The 19,985-nt window shown below is 57.0% G+C and overlaps 1 protein-coding gene across 4 annotated transcripts in view; it reads right to left on the minus strand.

Annotated features, from left to right (window-relative positions):
- PER2 (period circadian regulator 2) overlaps nucleotides 1-19,985 on the minus strand; it is a 45,029-nt gene that overhangs the window by 11,125 nt on the left and 13,919 nt on the right. For all 4 annotated transcript variants that reach the window (XR_005378911.1, XM_038574354.1, XM_038574353.1 and 1 more), the window contains 16 exons: nucleotides 19,574-19,636; nucleotides 18,531-18,682; nucleotides 16,016-16,137; nucleotides 15,027-15,228; nucleotides 12,140-12,191; nucleotides 11,100-11,242; nucleotides 9,381-9,459; nucleotides 6,166-6,272; nucleotides 5,479-5,632; nucleotides 5,103-5,211; nucleotides 4,240-4,365; nucleotides 3,887-3,968; nucleotides 2,464-2,623; nucleotides 2,251-2,375; nucleotides 1,282-1,446; nucleotides 194-433 (listed from right to left, as the gene is read on the minus strand). Coding sequence is in view for 3 of the 4 variants with exons in the window: in XM_038574354.1 (XP_038430282.1) it covers nucleotides 194-433; nucleotides 1,282-1,446; nucleotides 2,251-2,375; nucleotides 2,464-2,623; nucleotides 3,887-3,968; nucleotides 4,240-4,365; nucleotides 5,103-5,211; nucleotides 5,479-5,632; nucleotides 6,166-6,272; nucleotides 9,381-9,459; nucleotides 11,100-11,242; nucleotides 12,140-12,191; nucleotides 15,027-15,228; nucleotides 16,016-16,137; nucleotides 18,531-18,682; nucleotides 19,574-19,636 (2,081 nt within the window). In the remaining variant the exon portion in view is untranslated. The remainder of the gene's footprint in view (nucleotides 1-193; nucleotides 434-1,281; nucleotides 1,447-2,250; nucleotides 2,376-2,463; nucleotides 2,624-3,886; nucleotides 3,969-4,239; nucleotides 4,366-5,102; nucleotides 5,212-5,478; nucleotides 5,633-6,165; nucleotides 6,273-9,380; nucleotides 9,460-11,099; nucleotides 11,243-12,139; nucleotides 12,192-15,026; nucleotides 15,229-16,015; nucleotides 16,138-18,530; nucleotides 18,683-19,573; nucleotides 19,637-19,985) is intronic.

Genomic DNA, 19,985 nt, shown 5'->3' on the forward strand with positions numbered 1-19,985 from the left:
GGCGCTGCCACTGCCCCGTCCTGCGCTCTGCGGGGGCCAGCCTGGGACTGTCACCGCTCTCCATAGCACTGCTCCCCCGTTTCTGCATCGCCGGTAAGTTCCAGCCCGTATCTAACAGGGGACATTTCATATTTTGAAAGCAGCGCTGGACTCTATTCCACCAACAAACTTAGAATCAGGTTTTGCCACTTACTTCTCTCACTCAACTGCCCCTTGGACTTTTCTTGCAAGTAATGATGGCAGCGAGACTGGAAGATACTGAGTTTCCGCATCTCCTTGAACCTGAGCAGGAAGCTCTGCTCCTCCTTCTGGGTGTGGGCGGCCAGCACTTCCTTGGTAAGGCCCAGCGTCCTGAGCGGCTCCTTCTCCGGGCCCAGGCTGCAGGGCCGGCCGTCCGGAGACTCGGGGCCGCTCACGGCATCTTCCACAAGCTCTGGAACAGAAGACGGGACCCCTCATCTGCAAGGGCCCCGGGCCTTAACACGACTGAAAAACCCACAGTGCGTCTCTGCAGAAGGAAGTCCTTCCCAGGAGAGATTGCTTCCTGCTGCCACAGCACGGAAACCCGGGGTCTGTTCGGTTAGCCTTTCGAGAGGGTTAACAATCAAAAGTAAAGACGAGGATGGAGAGCCCTATGACCTGGGCGGCTCTGGGATCTGTCCTCCAACCAACTGAAATCTGGGGTCTCTGGGGTTTCAGCCCAACGTTGAAGATGAAGCTCCTGGGCCATCCCTAGTTTTTTGAGCATGATACGCTAGGCTGGCGCATGACCCCTGTCCTGGTTCCGGTGTGACAACCGTGACCTAGGCAGCTGCAGGCACAGACAGGACAAGGGCAGGGGGGACCCACTGCCTCTCCTATGTGTACGCTTCCCTCACTGTCTCTCTCTTCCCAGCAAAGGACAAATCTGGATTTCATTTCACTCGTGGGTGTTTGTGAAGAACAAGCTAAGTCAGTGACAGTGTCCTTGCTGCCCTGTGGGCACAACCTGTACTAGCTCCTGTCCTCAAACAGGAGATGGGGTGGGGACCCTCAGCCTCAACTAAGGGGTATGCCTGGGACCCCTGCTCCCTCTGTCCCATCCCCAACGCCCCCCCCTTGGGCTCAGCACCACCATGGCTCCTGCCCTATTTATGCCTGAGCAGATGACTGCCACCAGGTGGTGCCAGAGCGCAGTGGGGCTGGCCACAAGGTATGGCTGCACCTGCCCCGCTTCTTTCTGCACCTGGATTCCTAATTTTTATTGTTAAAATCATATCCTCCAAGAACCAGCAAGCATACCTAGCTCAGGTTGTGGCTTCTTATCACCCACGTGAACAATGGTGCTGCTGTAGCTACACTGGCTGGTGAGGGACACCACACTCTCCGCCTTGCAGGGCAGCGTCAGTGGGGGCAGGTGTGCACTAACCTCGGCGTGGCTATTCACCTTGGTGGGCAACGTGGTGTCTTTATAAGAGAAAATGAACACAGACACAAAATGCAATAAAAGCAAACGGCTGGGATAAGAACCACCACTGTCTACACGGTGCATCAATACCCATGTGACCCACTCAGCCTGCGCACACCCCGGCACGTGACGGTTTGTCCCCAGGTGTTTATTCACAGGGTAAGGATGGAGAAGAGGAAAGTCTGAAACGGACAGTTACAGTCTTGCAGCCTGAGTCCTCTGAGAGGAGGTGGGTGGTTGGGCAGCTGCAGGTGCTCGGGGTCAGCAGCCTCCGGCCAGGGCCTATGTACAGAGGCCACGCAGGCAGCCAGGAGCCCACCCTCTGCTGGGTGCTCTCCTCCCTGAGGGCTAGGACAGAGGCTGAGCATCACAGCGTGACTGACCAACACTTATGCTCCGTCAGCAATGGGACACCTGGTTTCTGATCCTGGTAAGGACGACCAGCAACACTCACAACGTGTGAGGGGCCTGGGATGTAATCTGGTGGGGTGCACTAACATTCAGAGGCCAGAGCTCCTCCGAGACATGGAAACAAGACCTGCCCAAGAATGACAATGTGAGATGCCCCCCAGGCCTCCAGCAGCCCCACCTGATCCTGTCCTCAAAGTCCCAGATCACCTTTACCTGTAGCTGGTAAGAAGGTTGCTAACTTTTGAGCTACTCTGGTCACTTAAATACTGTGTCCTTGAAGCCACGCAAACTTCCTGTGGGAGGGAAGGGGGCTTCTGGCTTTCAGTGACACCTGATCCCGCAGCAAAGCACCTGAGTCACCACACACGGAACAGTGCAAACCAACAAGACACCTGTGGAATGCAGCCCGGGGCTGGCCACTGCCTTTCGCTTGTCGCTGGCCTTCTGGGTCGCCATGTTTCCCAGGAAGTCACACTTCCTCTTGAGAGTGGCCGCCTCGCTGCAGCTCTCCAGGTACCTGTGCGGAGGGCCGGAAAGGGCGTCAGGCAACACAGGAGCCCCAAGAGTGCATGAACAACCGAGGCCAGGGACACAAGTGCCCACACCTGATGACGCTGTCCAGGCAGCTGATCTGCTGGTAGGAGCCGGCAGGAGGGTTCTTGCAGCCCAGCTCCTCAGGAGAGCTGCCCGCGGGCAGGCTGGTGCCCGAACTGTCCTTTTCCACGGGGACAGCTTTCATCTGAGCAGGAGAACTACTGTGCATTTCTGAAAAAAGGACAAAATATTTTTGAGTTCACACTTGTTTCCCCCAAAAGAAGATTCTCTATTTAAAAAGCATTTTAATTCTACCTAAAAATAAGGCTGGGGGCTCAGAATAGGATTCACAGCCACAGAAACACAGCGACAGCCAGCTGCTTGGGCAGCCCTGCTGGGCATGTGCTCCTGTGCCATCCCCAGAGGGAACCTGGAGAGAGCTGTCACTAGGGCCAGGGCCTGCTTCCTTCTGGGGCTCGGTGACACTTGGTCCAGGCAAGTGGGTCTGGGACTCAGCAGTGGAAAAGGCCAGTTCTCATTTGAACTCCTGAAACTTTCAGGGGCAGTAAGATTGCAGATTCTCTGTGGTGGATGGGTATTCTCTGTCTCTGGGAGAATCAGTCCTTTCAAATAGGGCCCGGTGGTACAATAATTACGTCTCCAGTGGAGCTGGCTGAGGATGCTTCTCTTGCCCTCTCCGCAGGCACCACATGCTAGTCTCTGAGGGACCCTCAAGGCCAGAGCCATGTCCTGATCACTGGTGTGTCCCCAACACCCACACAGGTTGGAGCATGCAGCATGCCCACTAGGGGCAAAGTGCACACATACCCACATGTCCCAAAGGCCAAAAATCCTGGTGAAGAAGAGGTGCAGGTCAGCCCCAAGTGCAAGGGATAAGTCAGAGCCTACCAGGGGGAGAGGCCTACGGTGCACATATGTGCATACATGCAGAGGAGCTGCGTGAAGCCAGGCAGGAGGCTGCAAAATCACAAGGTGGTGAATTGTGCTCAGGTGGTGGGGAGTGGCTGACAGCCCCCTGTGCCATTGGCTCCCCATGAGTGGGAGGCCCACGAGCAAAGCTGGTGCCGTCCACTTCAGATGCCTCATTCATACACACGAATGCTAGTGGGTTGGCGGGGCAGTTCCCTGGGGTGAGCGTGTGCATGTGCTCACGTGAGTGTAAGCACTGACCCTCTGGCCACGACGTAGAGCAAGGAGGACAGAGGCCGTGGGAGCAGGGATGGACGCCTAGGCAACACCTCGACAGGTGTACAAGGTGCCAGGTACATGCCTGGCGATCAGGGTCAGCAAACTGATGGAGTGAAGGCCCACACTGCCCTGCATCAGCACAGGGGCGGGCTGCTGCACAATGGAGGGGACACAGCATGCTCCAAAGGTCAATACCCTGCCATCCGGAGCTAGAGTCAAACCAGGTTCCCCTTGCCATCCTGCCACACTGAGGTTTTATTAAGGAAATGGAGAGACTGTTTTTACCTGCAACAGATTTTTCCTTTTGTTCTCCAGATTCACCAGGATGACTTTTGTTTTTGACGCTGCTGCCATTTTTACAAATTTCCTTGAGAAGAAAAAAAGGAACATGTTATTCCCTGTGAAAGAGCGAGTTCTGAAGGAGAAATCTGGACGAGGCAGGGCTAGAGAAGACATGCTTGGCCATCTGAAGACCACAGAGCCAAGTGGCAGGTTATGTTTTTATGACGTCTTCACTCTTGCTTGATTTTTGGCAGCTTCCCCCCTTAGAGTGTAGAGTAAGGCCCGAGTGAGCAGGTTCAGAGAGCAAGAGGCACCATCCCCCCAGGGACAGGGACAGACGGGCAGGAGGGACTTACGGTCCTCCGTCGGCGGGAGTCCTCGTGACCATTGCTGTCGCTGGAGGAGGTCTGGCTCATGAGGTGTTCATGGGACCCGTTGCTGCCCAGGCTCCCGTAGCCACTGGAGCCGCTGTGGGGCACAGGCTGGGGAGACAGCAGATGGGAAGGCCTCAGACGCAGCTAGGGGTGCAGCTGGTGCTGCGGGGTTAGCGACCCCTGACCCCCTGACATGCCTGGGTTGCAGAGGGGCTGCAACCTGCCCAGCGTGCTGGGTGATGACAAGGTGGGGCCGGGCTGGCACTCAGGGCCAGGCTGAGGGGAGCACCCCAGTCCCAGTCACCAAAGACTCCCTGGGAGAGGATTCCTTCAACCCTTTCCCTCAGCTCACCTGGGCCAGTCTGGGTTCTATCCCAGGGTTTTAGAAATAAAAAGAGGCACACTGCGATTTGGCCGTGGTCTAAGGAGAGGGAGGAGCAGAGCTGCCCAGCTGGGGCCTGGTGCTCATGTTAAGTCTTCTTGGGTGCTGTGTCCACAGGAACAGGGGAAAGGTGTGCTCATGGCCCCCAGGTCCCAGCACGGTGACCCTGTGGGGGACCACGGGTGGGCAGGCAGCATGGCTGGGGGGGGATCTCAGGTGAGTCCTTCAGCCTCTTGCCCAGGGCTGCAGTGCAGACACAGCACCCCAACTACGCAAGGGGGGACGCTGCCCCCAACTATACAAGCTGTAGGTGTGCAGGGCCCAGACCATGGGCACCAGGGTGCAGGGTGGAGCAGGATGGAACGAGAGGAGCCTGAGAAGGAGGGATGGGCACCCCGGGTCTCTGGGCAGCTCCTGGCCACTTGCACAGGGGGACAGGAGGGCGTGCAGGGAGCGTACTCACCTGTAGGAGCAGCCGGTGGATCTGCTCTGTGAGCTCCTGAATGCTGGGGTGCTGGTCCTTCTCCTCCACGAGCGATGGAGCCGAGAACACATCCTCATTCAATGGGCCCCTGTCGGTGTTCATTTGTCTGTTAGTTGGGCTCCATGTTGCACACCTGGGCCGGGCTTGCCTCCTCCCTGCAGACCCCTGGGCTGCTCCCTGCCCACCACTACCTCCTCCCTCCCGCTCCTGGCTCCGCCTGCATGAGGTCTCTCCCACCTGGGGGTACGGGTATGTAGCAGGAGGTGGCTTGGGTTCTGGTCACTCAGTCCTGCCCCATGCCACCTGCTGGTGGGGAGGGAGGCCCCGAGCTGCGCCGGGGACTGGGAGCACTCACACCCTGACTCTGTGTCTGCCAATGATGAAGGAGATTTTTCTGCTCCACGGGTTGATGAAGCTGGACCAGCTGGTGTCCAGGGTGACGTACTCGCCGTTCCGGGCTCGGAACCGAATGGGAGAATAGTCGAAGGGCTGCCCACCGGACTGCACGACTGGGAGAGTTAGAGCAGCGTGGGCGTGAGGACAAGCGCCGGGTGCTCTCGGGAGGGGGAGAGCCAAGGGCTGGTCCATTCTGGAACTGGCTCCGAGCTTCCAGAGATGCCAACCCCCACACCCTGCTTTCAATTGTCCACGATGGACTATTTCCAGAAGGACCACCACATGCTTCAGGACACACATCTCTGCTGGCCTTGACGGGTCCCCTCCAGGGGGTGCTCAGTGTCCCATGTCTGTGGGGCTGGGCTCGGCAGGGACATGTGTTATCCAGTCTCCTGGCCTGGTCAGCACCTCTGCTGCCACAGCTGAGCCTGCCCCCCGCCCCCCCCCCGCCCCTGCCAGGGAAGCCAACAGTCACAGCTGGATTCCAAAGATTGAGGCCCCACAAAGGGATCCACAGACATGACTACATCGACTGTCAGAGCTAGGCCCAGGCAGGGCCAGGGCACCCACCCCCACATGCTGCTAACCGATTTGACCCGTCTCAACTGGGTGCTGATCTCAGGATGACCATGAAAGTGGGACCTACTCTTTTTGTGGACGGTGACCATCAAAGGCCTGTCACCAGGGTGAAGCCGCACGAGCACGGGGGTCTCGATGAGGTCCTGAGGTAGGTAGCCCAGGAGGGGGACCGCCCTGCAAGGCAAGCATGCACCCTTCATTGAGCATGCAGGAGTTCGGCTGCAGCTCCCACCCAGGCGGTGCAGCAGACCACCTCCAAGAACCCTCTTGCTCACTAGGAAAAAGAGATAGACTCCAAATTGCCCCAAGATCGAGGTTTGGGGATGAGGCTAACAGAGAACCAGTCTTGCAGTTACTCAGCAAACGAAAGCTCGCAGCCTCCCGAGGGGCTGATAGGAAACAAGGCCCTACAAGGCCCAGCCCCGGGCAGGCTGAGGGCCTTAGCATCGGCTTAGCTCCCAAGAGAATAAAACAGACAGTTTTTGCCGTTCCTCTCTTAAGATCTTTCCTTTCTTTGTGTCATTTTTAAGTTCCGCCAGAAGCGGCTGGCATGGCCTTTTTAAACTAGTTTTGCCTGGACTCTGCACAACCCTGTGTGTGCGCCTCTTTTCCAACACCCGAGGGTTCTCTTTTCCTATTACTTTGGCCACCACGTCTAGTCCTGAGGAGCCACCCACAGGCTGGGCGCCTTGGCTCTGTCCTGTTGGGTCTGCTGCAGCTCTTACTCTACCCTCTGGGAGGACGTCTGGGGGTGAACTCCCCGGGGTCCCTTCTGCCTCTGCATCCAGCTTCCTCCACAGCTCAGCCCTGCCCCCTCTTCCAAGTGCAGCCTCTCAGCCTCCCCCTGGAGGCCAGTCTACTTGCACATGAACTGGTTCCTCAAACTCTTCTGCTCTAGCAGAAGGACGCTCTCCAAGTCTTTAGAGCGAAGCTTGCTTGCTCCCAGAAGGGAACTTGCTTGTGGCCCAGGGTCATTATTTTGTTTTCTCCTCCTGCTCCAAAATACACTCTTGCCAGGCCTTGTGATTTCCTTGATGGGAGAGTAGGTACAGAATGTTCCTGGTGCCCTTCCAGGTCAAGGTTTGGCAGGGAGAGGGGGGAAGGAGGGAGGAGGGAGGGGAAAGAGGAGAGGAAGAAGAGGAAGAGGGAAGGGAGGAGGAAGAGGGAAGGGAGGAGGAAGAGCAGGAGGAAGAGGAGGGGGAATGGGAGGGGGGAAGGAGGAGGGGAGTGGCAGGAGGAAGAGGAGGGGAAAGGGAGGAGGAAGGAGGAGGGGGAGGGGGAAGGGAGGAGGAAGGTGGGGAGGAGGAACAGCAGTAAGAGAAGGAAGAGGAGGAGGAGCAGGAGGAAGAGGGGAAGGGAGGGGGGGAGGAGGGGAAGGGATGAGGATGAGCAGGAGGAAGAGTAGGGGGAAGGGAGGAGGGAGGAGGAAGAGGGGAAGCAGGAGGAAGGAAGAGGAGGGGGAAGGGAGGAGGGAGGAGGAAGAGGGGGAGCAGGAGGAAGGAAGAGGGGAAGGGAGGAGGAAGGTGGGGAGGAGGATCAGCAGTAAGAGGAGGAAGAGGAGGGGAAGGGAGGAGGGGGAGCAAGAGGAAGAGGAGGGGGAAGGGAGCAGGAAGGAGGAGGAGGAGGAGCAGGAGAGAGAGGAGGGGAGGGAGGAGGGGAAGCAGGAGGAAGAGGAGGAGGGAGGGGAAGGGAGGAGGGTGAGCAGGAGGAAGAGAATGGGGAATGAGAGGAGGGTGGAGGAGGAGGGGAGCAGCAGGAGGAAGAGGATGGGGAAGGGAGGAGGAAGGAGGAGGAGGGGAAGGGAGAAGGGTGGAAGAGAGGACGGGAAAGGAGCAGGAAGGAGGAGGAGGGGGTGCAGGAGGAAGAGGAAGAGAAGGGAGGAGGAAGGAGAAGGGGGGAAGGGAGGAGGGAGGAAGGAGAGGGAGGAGGGGGAAGGGAGGAGGAGGAGGGGAGGGAGGAGGGCAAGCAGGAAAAAGAGGAGGGGAAGGGAGGAGGGAGGAGGAAGAAGGGGAGCAGGAGGAAGGAAGAGGAGGGGAAGGGAGGAGGAAGGTGGGGAGGAGTCCTGGCCACCTGCCCAGCTGTCCTGGGCTCTGCGGCTGGGCTCCCCACAGGGCTTTGCTAAGGCCGCTCCTGGCTCCTCCACAGACCCTCCGCCCTCCACCCCCTCCACCCTCCCCAGCCGCTCACTCCTGCACGCGAGTGCCCCCTGCGTGGGCCCCTGTGTGGGCCGCGTTCTCAGGCTTCTGGAGGAATAAATCATGGTCCTGGGTTTGCTTTATGAATGGGGCCCCCAGGGCCCACCCTCCGGGACCCTGCTGGGCAGGGCCGGGTGCGGCCCGGGAACCTGCACCGTGAACCCTGATGCTCTGGTGGTTCTGCCGCGGCCGGAGCAGGAGGCCGATGGTTCCCTGGCTGCCTGCGAGCAGCTCTTCCCCAGGGTGGCACCTGGTGGCCGCGGGCCAGGCGTGGGCAGTGGGGTAGACTGGATCCCCGACAGCACCTGTGGAGGCCACCCTGGCCACCCTGGCACTTCTAGGCCCTCCTCCCGTGGGTCTTCCAAGGAAAGTTCCTCCCCATGACCCCCCGCAGCCAGCAGTATTTTCTGTTTCACGCAGGAGCAGCTGGGGGAAGGCGCTTGGCGGGCCTCGGCCCACAGCCGCAGCCGGATCCCTCTCAGGACGCAGTGCTCCCGACTCCAAGAAACGCCATCGGCACCAGCTATGGCCCGTTGGTGGGAGACGGAGCGAAGCTCTCGGTGCGAAGGGAGGTGATCCCCGGGGCCGGTCTGTGGCACCCAGGCCAGCAGACGCCTTTCCGCTGGGATCCTGCGACGGCGTCTCCAGCTTCCACCCCAACACCGTCCCAGCACACCTTCCCTGGCTGTAACCTCCTTTACTCACGTGAGATTATGAACTGAGTTTAAACAGGATAATAAAGACAGACTCAATTAGAATGATTACCAGGTGCTCCCCGGAATGCCCCATTTACACAATGCTCATCTCCCAGGAGGGTTTTAGGGCAATTCCAGGATGATTTCATTGCCAAAGGTTCAACATTCTGGTGAATTATCACGTAAGTAAAACCAAGATGCAGCCTTCGCTTTAGCTACGCAGCTTCAACGTCCAAAACATGAAAATTCATTGAGCTTTACTGAATTGCCATTAAGCAACCACCGAGATCATGATGAAACGCTAAATATCACGTGATCGCGTCTGCTGCCTCCAAGCCAAGCCAAGTGCAAGAGGCGCGTGCTGGCCGAGAGGCCGGCGTCACCGTACTTACCTTTCATCCACGTCCTGGAACAAACAATTTGGTGTATGTGTGGTCGTAAAAATTCTCTTTTCAGGAGGAATTCTAGGGGCTGAAAGAAGAGAATTTTACACAAGTTTCTGATTCTAAGAAATAACACGCCTGATGCAGTCATGATACAGACACTAGAAAATACCACATAGATTCAGAGCGATGGGCAGCTAAGGAAGGAAATTCAGACATGGACCTGAAGCACAGAGCCCGCCGCATCGGGATCAGGGCCGACCCTATGCTGGGTGACCGCCAGCCGGCCTTCCCAACTTTTTGTGGACAGGTTTAGTCTAGAAAGCTAAGAATTGGCACATTAACAGAACCACGTGCTGATGCATAGGCTTTTCTCAGCAAAATCATGCTGGGAGGCCAAATTCATGATTTTTAAGATCCGACGAGAGTGAGCTGAACAAACTGTTTTTATTCAGATTCAAAATTCTCAGCAAATATCATTGTGCTGGGGACTTCATAGATTCCAGGGTGGGTGAAGTTGATAGAGTAATTTGCAGAAAGGAAATCATACGTCCAGGATTTTTCCTTCAGCCACCAAATTCATGCACAGAACATTCAGAATTCCAGAGCCTCATTCCTGAAGGAGACTCAGGTCGTTTCGAGGAGTAACATGTTGAAATCTCAGTAACCTAAGTCTTTATTGAATATTTGGAAGAGAACATTCTATAATCTTTATGGAAGAACCCACCAAACATCTGAAAGAGGGCCACGTACCTAAGACACTTCCCCTAGTTTTAAGAAATACCTTCTTACAGCGTGACCTCATTAACCCCTGAGACAAGGTGAGGAGCACAGTGGGACGTGGCCTAAAGCGGATCCCTGTGGATCAGTAGCTACACATGGCGACTGCTCTCTGAGAATTATGCAGCCCCGTGGCTGGCTGAGTGGCCAGGGTGAGGAACTTGGGCTCCTGGCCAGGTACTGCAGCTGGTTCGGCACAAGGACCATGTCATGAGGCAGTTCAGGAGGAGGTCGGCACCAGAAGGACAGAATCGGGGCGGCAAAGTGCCTTGGGGCCCTCTGGGCTTCAAGGGAAAACCCAGTTTTGGGGAGTTTTTGGGGAAAGGGTGCCCTGAGAAGCTAGCAGGACCAGGGATGGACAGCCGGTGGGATCAGTGTGCTGTGGTGATGGCCTTCTAGGGCGAGGAAGGGCGGAAAGCAGGAGCAAAGCCAGGGTGTTGGGCAGTCAACCAGCCTGCAGAAGCCAGTGCCCATGGGGGTGGAAACGCAGTGGGAGGTAGGATGCACCCAGGTGGGGAAGCAGGAAGGTCAGCACTTCATCTCTTGGGAGGGGAACGGCTTGGTTCTGAGCAGGCAGTGGTGTGTCTGCACCTTCCAGGCGTGGGGGTACATGGGGGAGGCAGGGGCTGGGGGACCTGGACCACTGGGGCCATTCTCACTACTCAGATGGAAGGCAGAGGCTGGGAAAGGGGAAGGCACTCTCGGCCACAGCAGTGGCCTGGACACGGTGGGAGATGCCGGCACCCAGACCCTTTCAGGAGGTGGTACGGCAGGGGCTACAGGGAGGCCCAGGTGACAAAGGTGGGTGTGCCCTAGAGGGAGACAGACGCCCTGCCCAAGGCTGGCGGAGAGGCCAGCCTTTCTGACGTTAGGTCTGAACCAGGGGAGTCACTGGGGAGCCAGACGGAGACCGTGCCCCACGCCGCCCACCCCGGGCTGGGCGGTTACCTTCGTAGCCTGAGTGCACTCTCTCTGCCAGCAGCACGCAGCACAGCTGGCTCCCGGCGCCCTGCTGCTCCCGCACCTTGACCAGGTAAGGAGTCATACGGAACGGGTGGTAGCGAATCTCGTTCTCGTGGTTTTTCCCAACACTGTGGAGGAAGGCCCGGTCAGAGGTTTGGACTTATGACAGAGGACCCGTCATTTATTGCCGGTCACCTCTCCCCCCGCAGCGGCTGTTATGATAGCGGTCCTTCTACTTGCTGTATGGCAGCCTGAGAAACGGAGCCAGGCTCCTCGCCTGGGGCCCCGGGCCAAGCTGGAGACGCTGCCCCGGGTCTGCGGGCCGTGCTTCTCCCCCACTCGCCCAATTTCCACGACATTAAGGGTCGATCAAAGAGTGAGCAGCCCCGGGGCAGTGAGAGGTCTTCCAAGAGCCCTTCTCTGGAGCAATGTGCAGTTCAATTGAGGAAAAAGACATCGCTTCAACAGTGAGGTCCCAGCCCCAGCTTCTCTGAGTGCCAGTCGTGGCGGGGTCACTCCTGACACTGCAGCCGGACGCTCAAAACAAGTCACCTTGTTTTGGGCCAAAAGCCTGCTGGGAGAGCTGTGGACTCTCCTTGGAAAAATGCACATTTGAACTAAAGGCTGCATGTGCTCTTGGGGTCCCCAGACCCTGGGGCACACGCCTTCTCAGTAAAGGGCTCTCGGGCGGTTTCCCAGGTGAAGGACACCGAGTCCAGGCTGCTCAGGCTCTCCATGTGGCGCCCTGAGGTCATCCCAGTGCTGACTGTGCTCCTCAACGCCCTGGGCACAGTTAAAATTCAGCTTGTCAAACTGGTGTTTTCACACAGACTTTTGAGAAATATGCGCCCTGTGTGGCAGGGGCAGAGAGCTTATACTCTGAAGAACAGGGGTGCAGAAGGGCACAGGGGGTCACGGCACACCAACAACTGGGGGGGAGCACTCCCACATCTCCTCAACCTCGCAAGAAGTGCTCAGGAGAAAACGTGCCCTCACCAACTCTGCAACACCCATCGCGGGCTTACCTGACACGGCAGAAGAAAGATTTCTCCTCCATACATTCTTGAGTAAATGAATCTAAGAGAGAGAGTCCAGAGTCACCCATCCCACTGCACGACACAGCACAGACAGCGCTCTGTCTCCCCCAGGCTACAGACAAGCAGGGAATCAAGAGTCAGGGCGTGAATGCCTATTTACGGGAGCACAGAGCGAAGCCCTTAGAGATCACTCATTACGGTTCTGACTACAAGCAAACATACTTCATGAGTATAGCACATACCAAATTATGAAATGCTAAAAGCTCACCACCAGAAGTTTACCAGTTTTTTTTTTTTAAAGATTTTATTTATTTATTCATGAGAGACACAGAGAGAAGCAGGCTCCCTGCGGGGAGCCCGACGTGGGACTCGATCCCGGGACCCCTGGGGTCACGCCCTGAGCCAAAGGCAGATGTTCAACCACTGAGCCCCCCCAGGCGCCCCAGAAGTTTACCAGTTTTGAAATGGTCCATAAACTGCTACAAACACACCAACTAATTAAGAATTGAACTCTGGGAGACATACTTACAGGCAGAATTTTTGCAAGTAAAGCCCTAAGCATTTCAACCTATGACTTTGGGAGGGGAGGGGTATTCAGTTCTGACAGAAGCAACTTAGGTCATTTCAAAGCTTATATCAAATTTCTCTGCTAAAATATTAACCTACTTTGAAATCTGAAACACTTAGCAGAAACATGACGTCACATGGTGGCATCATCAGAGATGAGGGAATGGCGTTTTCCACATTTATTTCTTATAAAAGAAATCTTTGATGTTCATCTTTTATATAAAGTTTCCTCTATCCAAAAGAAAGAGGAAAAGCAGGAAATCACTAGTTAGAGAAAGTGGTATAAAGTTACCAGCCGGGAAAGGCCTTGGAGGAGTCACCTGGTCCTTCTTTTTTATTCAGATAAAAATTCAGTGGAAACCATGCCAGGGAGATGGTGCCAGTCTGTTCATGCTGTAAACTCGCGTGTGGAGTGAGGAACGTTCCACTCAATGGACCCACCCTATGGGTCCTCATGACACGCACTGCAAGCTTCAGGGACCTCACTGGACAGTTCCTGGGTGGGAATTCTGGGAGAAGGCAGGTGACTCTCTGTTTAAAACCAAGAGCAAGGAATATCTCCTCTTTTCATGAGTCAGCCATAAGCAAACTCCCAGGTTTGTTAAGAAAGTACAGCCAGGGAACTACGGTGCTGGTGCTGGTGCTGGTGCTGGTGGAGGTGGAGTTAAGGTGGAGGTGGTGGTGGTAGTGGTGGTGGTGGAGGTGGAGGTGGAGGTGGAGGTGCAGGAGGAGGTGGAGGTGGTGGTGGTAGAGGAGGAGGTGGAGGTGCAGAAGGAGGTGGAGGTGGAGGTGGTGGTGGAGGTGGAGGAGGAGGTGAAGGAGGAGGTGGAGGTGGAGGAGGAGGTGGAGGTGGAGGTGGAGGAGGAGGTGGAGGTGGTGGTGGAGGTGGAGGAGGAGGTGGAGGAGGAGGTGAAGGAGGAGGTGGAGGTGGAGGAGGAGGTGGAGGTGGAGGAGGAGGTGGAGGTGGAGGAGGAGGTGGAGGTGGTGGAGGTGGTGGTGGAAGAGGAGGAGGTGGAGGTAGTGGTGGAGGTGGAGGTAGTGGTGGAGTTAAGGTAGAGGTGGAGGTGATGGTGGTATTGGTGGTGGTGGTGGTGGTGGAGGAGGAGGAGGAGGAGGAGGAGGAGGAGGAGGAGGAGGAGGAGGAGGAGGAGGTAGAGGAGGAAGAGGAGGAGGAGGTGGAGATGGAGGAAGAGGAGGAGGTGGAGGTGGAGATGGAGGAGGAGGAGGAGGAGGCTCAGTGGCGGCCCAGCCAGCTGACTGGGAGCAGGAGGAGATGGGAGGAGGAGAGGGGCCCACACTCCAGCGGGGAGCAGGGCTGAGGAGCATTTGATGTGAGCAGAGATGCTGACCCCCGAGCCAAAGGGAACCGGGAACCAGTTCCGGGTGACGTGGCCCGGGCAGCCTCCTGCTGCATCACGACCCAGGTCCCGGCCGTCTGGGGTGCCTCCTGGTCCCCCTGTTTCCCATCATTTCTCCTGACTGCTCTGCATTTCAGCTTCAGCTCCGAGCCACTGGAGGCCTGAGGGCGGGCGGGCAGACGCTGCAAGAGTCCCCACCAAGGGGCTTCTGGGGGCCGCCCAGGGTTGCAGGACGTGCCTGCGCTGCTGGGGCCTCCCAGGGCCCGGCCCGGCTCCTGCCGAGACTGGTCTGGTCACCCACCCCGCCCTGCCCCCGCTACGTGCAAGGCGCTGGCCCCTGAGAGCTCCCAAGCCTTCCAGACCCCACGCCTTCCCGGTCAAATTCCAGAACGCGGCAGGGTTAACCGCCCGAGCCGGGACAGCGGGGCCAAAAGCCTGCCACGGTCGCACTGCCAGGCCGTGGCCCGGGGCGGCGGCCACCGTGCAGAGGGTGCCTGCCGGGCCTGGGGAGCTCGTGGTCGGAGCACGGGAGGACGTGGCTGCGCGGCTGGCCACGCTGAGGAGTGCTCTCCGCAGCCCGCGGGCGTCCCTGCAGCTGACAGCCAGGGCACCCTCCGCCCCACGGCCTTGCCACACTCTGCCAGCTGTGCCAGGACTTCAGCTTCTCAGAACTTCGTTTCTAAGATGCCTAACATCCCTCCCAGTCTCCCGAAACAGCTCTGCCTCTCTGAAATTTATGCACAGACTACTCTCCAGAGCTTATCCTCAACTAGCAGCTTTCCGTCTTTGGCCTGGGACAGCTGCCGGGTGGTCTCTGGCAGGGGGGAAGTAGGGCGCACGCCCCCCACCTGGGGTGGGCCAGCCTGCCCCCCTCGCCCCACTGCCCTGGGAAGGCAGCAGCCCCCCACGGTCCCCACCGTGCATGAGACCAGGCAGCCCCAGGCCCTCACCTGCTCCACGGCCCACACTCCAGGGCGGAAGCTTGTAAGGCGTGGTCGAGGCATGGAACACGCTGACGTCGTGGGGCGCCAGGAACTCCACGAACCTGGCACCGTAGAAGGCATCCCTTTTACAGTGAAAGATGGAGGCAACTTGGTCAGAGATGTACAGGATTTTCCCGGTGGCCAGGGACACGGCCGCAGCAAACATACCCTGCAAGGAAGAAGGAGCTGCGTGAGGACAGGCTGCCCCTCCCTGAGGGGCACAGATTTGGGAGGGTCAGGGGAGGCCTCTGGGCTCTCTCCCTCTCACCTGGGCCCGCAGCCCCAAACCTCTGCCAGCCCATCTCCAACCCAGGGTGCAGCAGGGTGGGGTGGGGGGCGATGCCCCCTGGGCAGCTAGAGGCTCCTACCCCGGCTCCCTCCCTGCTGGCTGGTGACCTGGCCCAGAGCTCCCAGGGGGTTCAGCCCCAGCGAGGGCACTGGAGGAAGGAGATGGGGAGGATCAGGGAACCCACTCTCTCCAGACCAGATCAGTATGTCTGGGTGCCCACCTGCCCCAATGTCTGCTCTCTGACGGAGAAGTAGGGGCACGGACCCCCAAGAGTGCCTGACCCCTATGGGTTGCTTAAAAATGCATGAGCTTTGGAGTCTCATGAGCTGAGTTCAAATCCCAGGGCGCTCTCTCCTCCCTCCTCCCCTGAATGAGCCTAAGGTCACCTGGTCACCCCTGGGTCAGGGTGGGGCTCACTCTTACACGCGCAAGGTTTGGGGGTGGAGTCGGCCACGGGAGAAGGGCAATCGCACAGAAACAGGGCGAGTCTGCACAACAGCTGCTTCGTCTGAATCACTGACTTTACACTGTTTTTTCAGGGTATGAGCTCACTTCCTGAAATCCCGAACTCCGTTTCTACAAAGCCACTGGCTGCAGAGGCTCAGTGAGCTCAGCGGACGAGGGTCTCAGCTTACTGGGGAAGACGTCACTGGAGTCGGACACTTACCGCGTTCTTCACGGTGAACTCGGAGGTGACACTCTCAATTTCTTCCACGGTGTAGGAGGGCACGTAGGCACTGCAGGGGTGGTTCTCGCTGGACATGAGCAGCTGGTAATACTCCTCGTTGGCTGCAGGAGAGACGGGGAGGCCTGAAAAGGGACCCTCCCTCCCTACGTCGGGGGCTCTACTGTTCTCATGGAAAAGTGCGCTACGCACACTGTCTTCCCGGGCCGCCAAGAGAAGGAAGAGAGGAATGTGAAGGCAAAGCAAACAGAAATCTGTCTTATTTTTCCTGAAAAATCCGGAAACCTTTGATTACGGAACTTTTTAATGGTGTAAGTACACACTACTCCCAGTAACACGGGCACAGTTCCACCCGACGCTCCCTCTGCCCGCAGGGTCCCCAATCAGGACACAAGGCTGACGTTTCCCCTTGGGGACGCCTGGGCAGCCCCCGCACCTGCCCCTGGGAGCCCCACCAGGCACATCCATCCAGACAGAAGCCACCGCTCAGACACGGGGCACGAGAAGCAGCACCGCCACGGACTGTTCCCGACGCAACCTGCGGCTTCGGAGAGCGGACTATCCCGGGGCCTCTCACCCGGCACCTGAGGGTGGGGGAGCCCCCGGCGAGGGGTGGCGGCAGCTCCGCCCGTCAGAGAACCTCCTCCCCCTGCAGCGTGGGAGTTTCCTCGGGTGGGCTGGCCGGGCACAGTGCCTGTCGCTGCTGTACTACCCTCACCAAACAGACGCAGCCTTAGCCGGCGGCCTGCAGAGCAACGTGGTCCCCCAGGCCCTGCGCGAGCTGTCCCCACCACACCACACGGGACAGGCAATGCCGCCCTCCTGACAAAAGCCCTCCGAGCGTCCGAAGATACGAACACTATGTGAAATATGTCTTTGTATCCACGCTGCCGGTGACGAGCCTTGCCCTGCCTGTAAGCCCTGCCCTGGGACAGTAACAGCTGATCCCAGAAAAAAGCCAGTGTTAGACCTTTATCTCAGCCGTCGCCGCTTCTCTGCTCTCGTGCATGTTTCCAGCGTGCCGAGTCCACTGGGACCTCAGCGTGCGAGTACTGTGTACACGGGGGCAAAGTAGGTAGAGCAGGGGTGGGGCTCCCACCGCTGCGGGGAGAGGGCACCTCCCTCATCTGCCCCCAGGCGGTGCTGGCCTGGCTTCTGTCTCTGCTTGCTGGTCTTAAGGGACCAAAACAGCTAAGAGATTCCTCAAAGTGCAGGAGTGGGTGGTTTCCAGTGTAACGAGAAAGGGTTCACCTGAGCGTCCGCTGCTATAAGATCGGGAACGCACACGTGTGCACTTCCTCCAAGCTTTCTGCTGTTTTCTCTGCAACGCTGGAGGAAACTTTAAAAACTCTCAAAACTCACGTCCCCATTCCCAGCTACAGACCAAAAAACAAGGCTGTTTGGACCTTTCTGACCACCTAGAGCTAAAGCACCCTGCGATGACCCCGAACGCAGGGGTCATGGCCCAAACCCCCAGGGCTGGGTGTCTCCAGAAGAGCTGGCCCAGCAGTCGAGTTCTTGGCTCGCTAGAAATGCTGGCGCCTCCTCCACGGCAATGTGCTCCTTACGTGTCCTGGAGACAGAGGCACCTGCAGGTACCTGAGACCAGGGGATGGGGTGTGGAGGAGGGAATACCTGCTCAGGGGAAGTCCAGCTGCAGCAGCAAGTGAAAGAAGACTCAGGGCTGTTGGAAGTTATTTAAGGGGCTTGGAGTTTACTGAAATGTCAAGCATCTGAGCTCGATAATGCAACTATTTTGGAAACTGCAGTGTTTGCTCATAGATTCCAGCACCACATCTATGAAGACTTCTGCACTTGGGTTCTCAGGTGAAAGCCTCAGTCTAGACCGCGGACCAGTCCTAAAGCTCTTACATATCCTGCCACCTAATAGTAAGACCCAAGCATGCCCACAAATGGGAGCGGAATGCGGACTGTGGAGGTCACTACTGAGCACCAGTGATGGCTTCCTGCTTGAAAAGACAACCTTGATGGAAATTCACGCATTTCTAGACAAACAGAACAGATTGCCCAAGGTCTTACATGCAGGAGCTCTCAAGTATTGTCCTGTAAGGGTAAGATCTGGCAATAGCCTCCTGGTATCTCCTGTTATTTTTCAAAGGAGCGACCAGCCCTCAGCTCCACACCTTGGGATGTTCTACTCAAATTCTGTTCCGAGCTGACACATTTCAGTCAACTCCAGCTCAGCTCCAGCCTGAGCCTGGAGGATGCAGGCTACCCTGAATATGACCTGACCCCAGCCCAGAGCACAAAAGCTTTGTGCTGTAAATACCTTTTTATCAGCTGGTTTTCTACTTTTTTTTTTTTTCTCTGAATGTCAAGTACAGTAGAAAACTTGCAAAGAATAAGGGTTTCCGATCTTTGTGATTTCATCGGACTTCTAGAATTTCCTTTTGCGATTTCAGGGTTGGGCTTTAGAAAGTCGACACAATGCAACTTATTTCTACGAGTTTGGGACAAGTACACGAACCAGACGCACCTTTCACCTGCTTCACGCTCCTGAGCGCGTACTTCAAGGTTGCCAATGTGCTGGCTTTCCCTTTGGCCTTCTTGTCCACAGGCAGGTGGACTTTCAGCTCCTTCAGGGTTTTTATCAGTTCCTTGTGCGCATCCGCTTTGGCAGACTGCTCGCTGTTAAAGAGGCGATCACACATTAGCTTCCCGACTCCTCCTTCCCATGCATCTAGTCCCGTCCCTCAATCAGGCCACTAGGATCTTTTGGTCCACGTGGTTCTCTGTGGAGCCCTGCAGGATGCGCAGCATCCCTGGCCTTCCCTGCCACATTTGCACCCTCGCCAAATGTGACAATCAAAGATGTCTCCTGATGCTGCTGCCCATCTTCTGCAGGGAGACAGAGAGCCCCAGCTGAGAACCACTAAGGGCTGCAGACCCCCCCCCCCCCAACCTGGGCACTCTGTCCCCAAGGATGGAGTGGGCTCCGTGCCTCAGAGCTGTGCCTTCCTGCCCTGTCAGACAGAAAAGGAGGGAGTGATGGAGATTACAGAGAATAAATAGCAGACTTCGGAGACGAAAGACTCATAAGTAGAGCCTCTAAACTTAAGGATACAGAGACGGGAGGAAGATGAAACAGGTGGGCCCTTCCTGTTTAGAGCAGGGGGTGCAGAAAGAATGCTGGAGGTACGGTCTCAGGTGCCCACACACTCAGGCCTGAGAGCCGGACTTTGCTCCAGGGGTGACATAAAAATGTCTGTGGATGTGAAATTAAGGACACCTTCGTTACAAACACCTAAGAAAGGGGAAGAATGTTCCAGATGGAAGTGTCTAGGATGCAGACAAGGCCTGTACAGTGGAGCCAGAGGGGATCCAGATCTGGAACATTCTAGGGGCCCTGAACAGCCAGGGTCCGAGAGGGTGCAGCTGGCTCATAACAGAGACAGTGGAGCAGACCAACAGGGTCTAGCGGAAGGCTGAAAAACGTCCCATTACCCCAAAACTAACCTCCAATAACAAATCTCCATTTCTGTAAGGATCCTAAATCGAGGGACTTCTAACTGGCCTTACCTGCAGCCACTTGCAGACGTGCTGTGTTCGGACTTCGCCATCATGAGGCCAAAGGCACCTGGACTGTATGGAAGCACAAGAACTAAGGCCAGACTCAGAGGACTGTGCACTCTACCCGCTTCTCCCCATCTAACCGTGACCACGATCCCACACGTGTAGTCACGTGTAGTAAGACAATCACAAAATAATACAAGGTTAAGGGAAAGCTGGAGCATAAGGCCTCCAAGTTTTATGTACTGGGAGAAGGACTAATTGAGCAAGTTCATGTTCTAGACTCCCGGCTGCTAGCAGGGCTGCGTACTCCTCTGCTCCCAAGATCCTACTAGACTCACTGGGCATCTATCTATTGGCAATCAGATATTCAACTTCAACCATGGCATCATTATAGTACATTTTAGTTATTCTGAGTCAA

This window comes from Canis lupus, chromosome 25 (assembly GCF_011100685.1).
Source record: "Canis lupus familiaris isolate Mischka breed German Shepherd chromosome 25, alternate assembly UU_Cfam_GSD_1.0, whole genome shotgun sequence".
Classification (NCBI taxonomy): domain Eukaryota; kingdom Metazoa; phylum Chordata; class Mammalia; order Carnivora; family Canidae; genus Canis; species Canis lupus.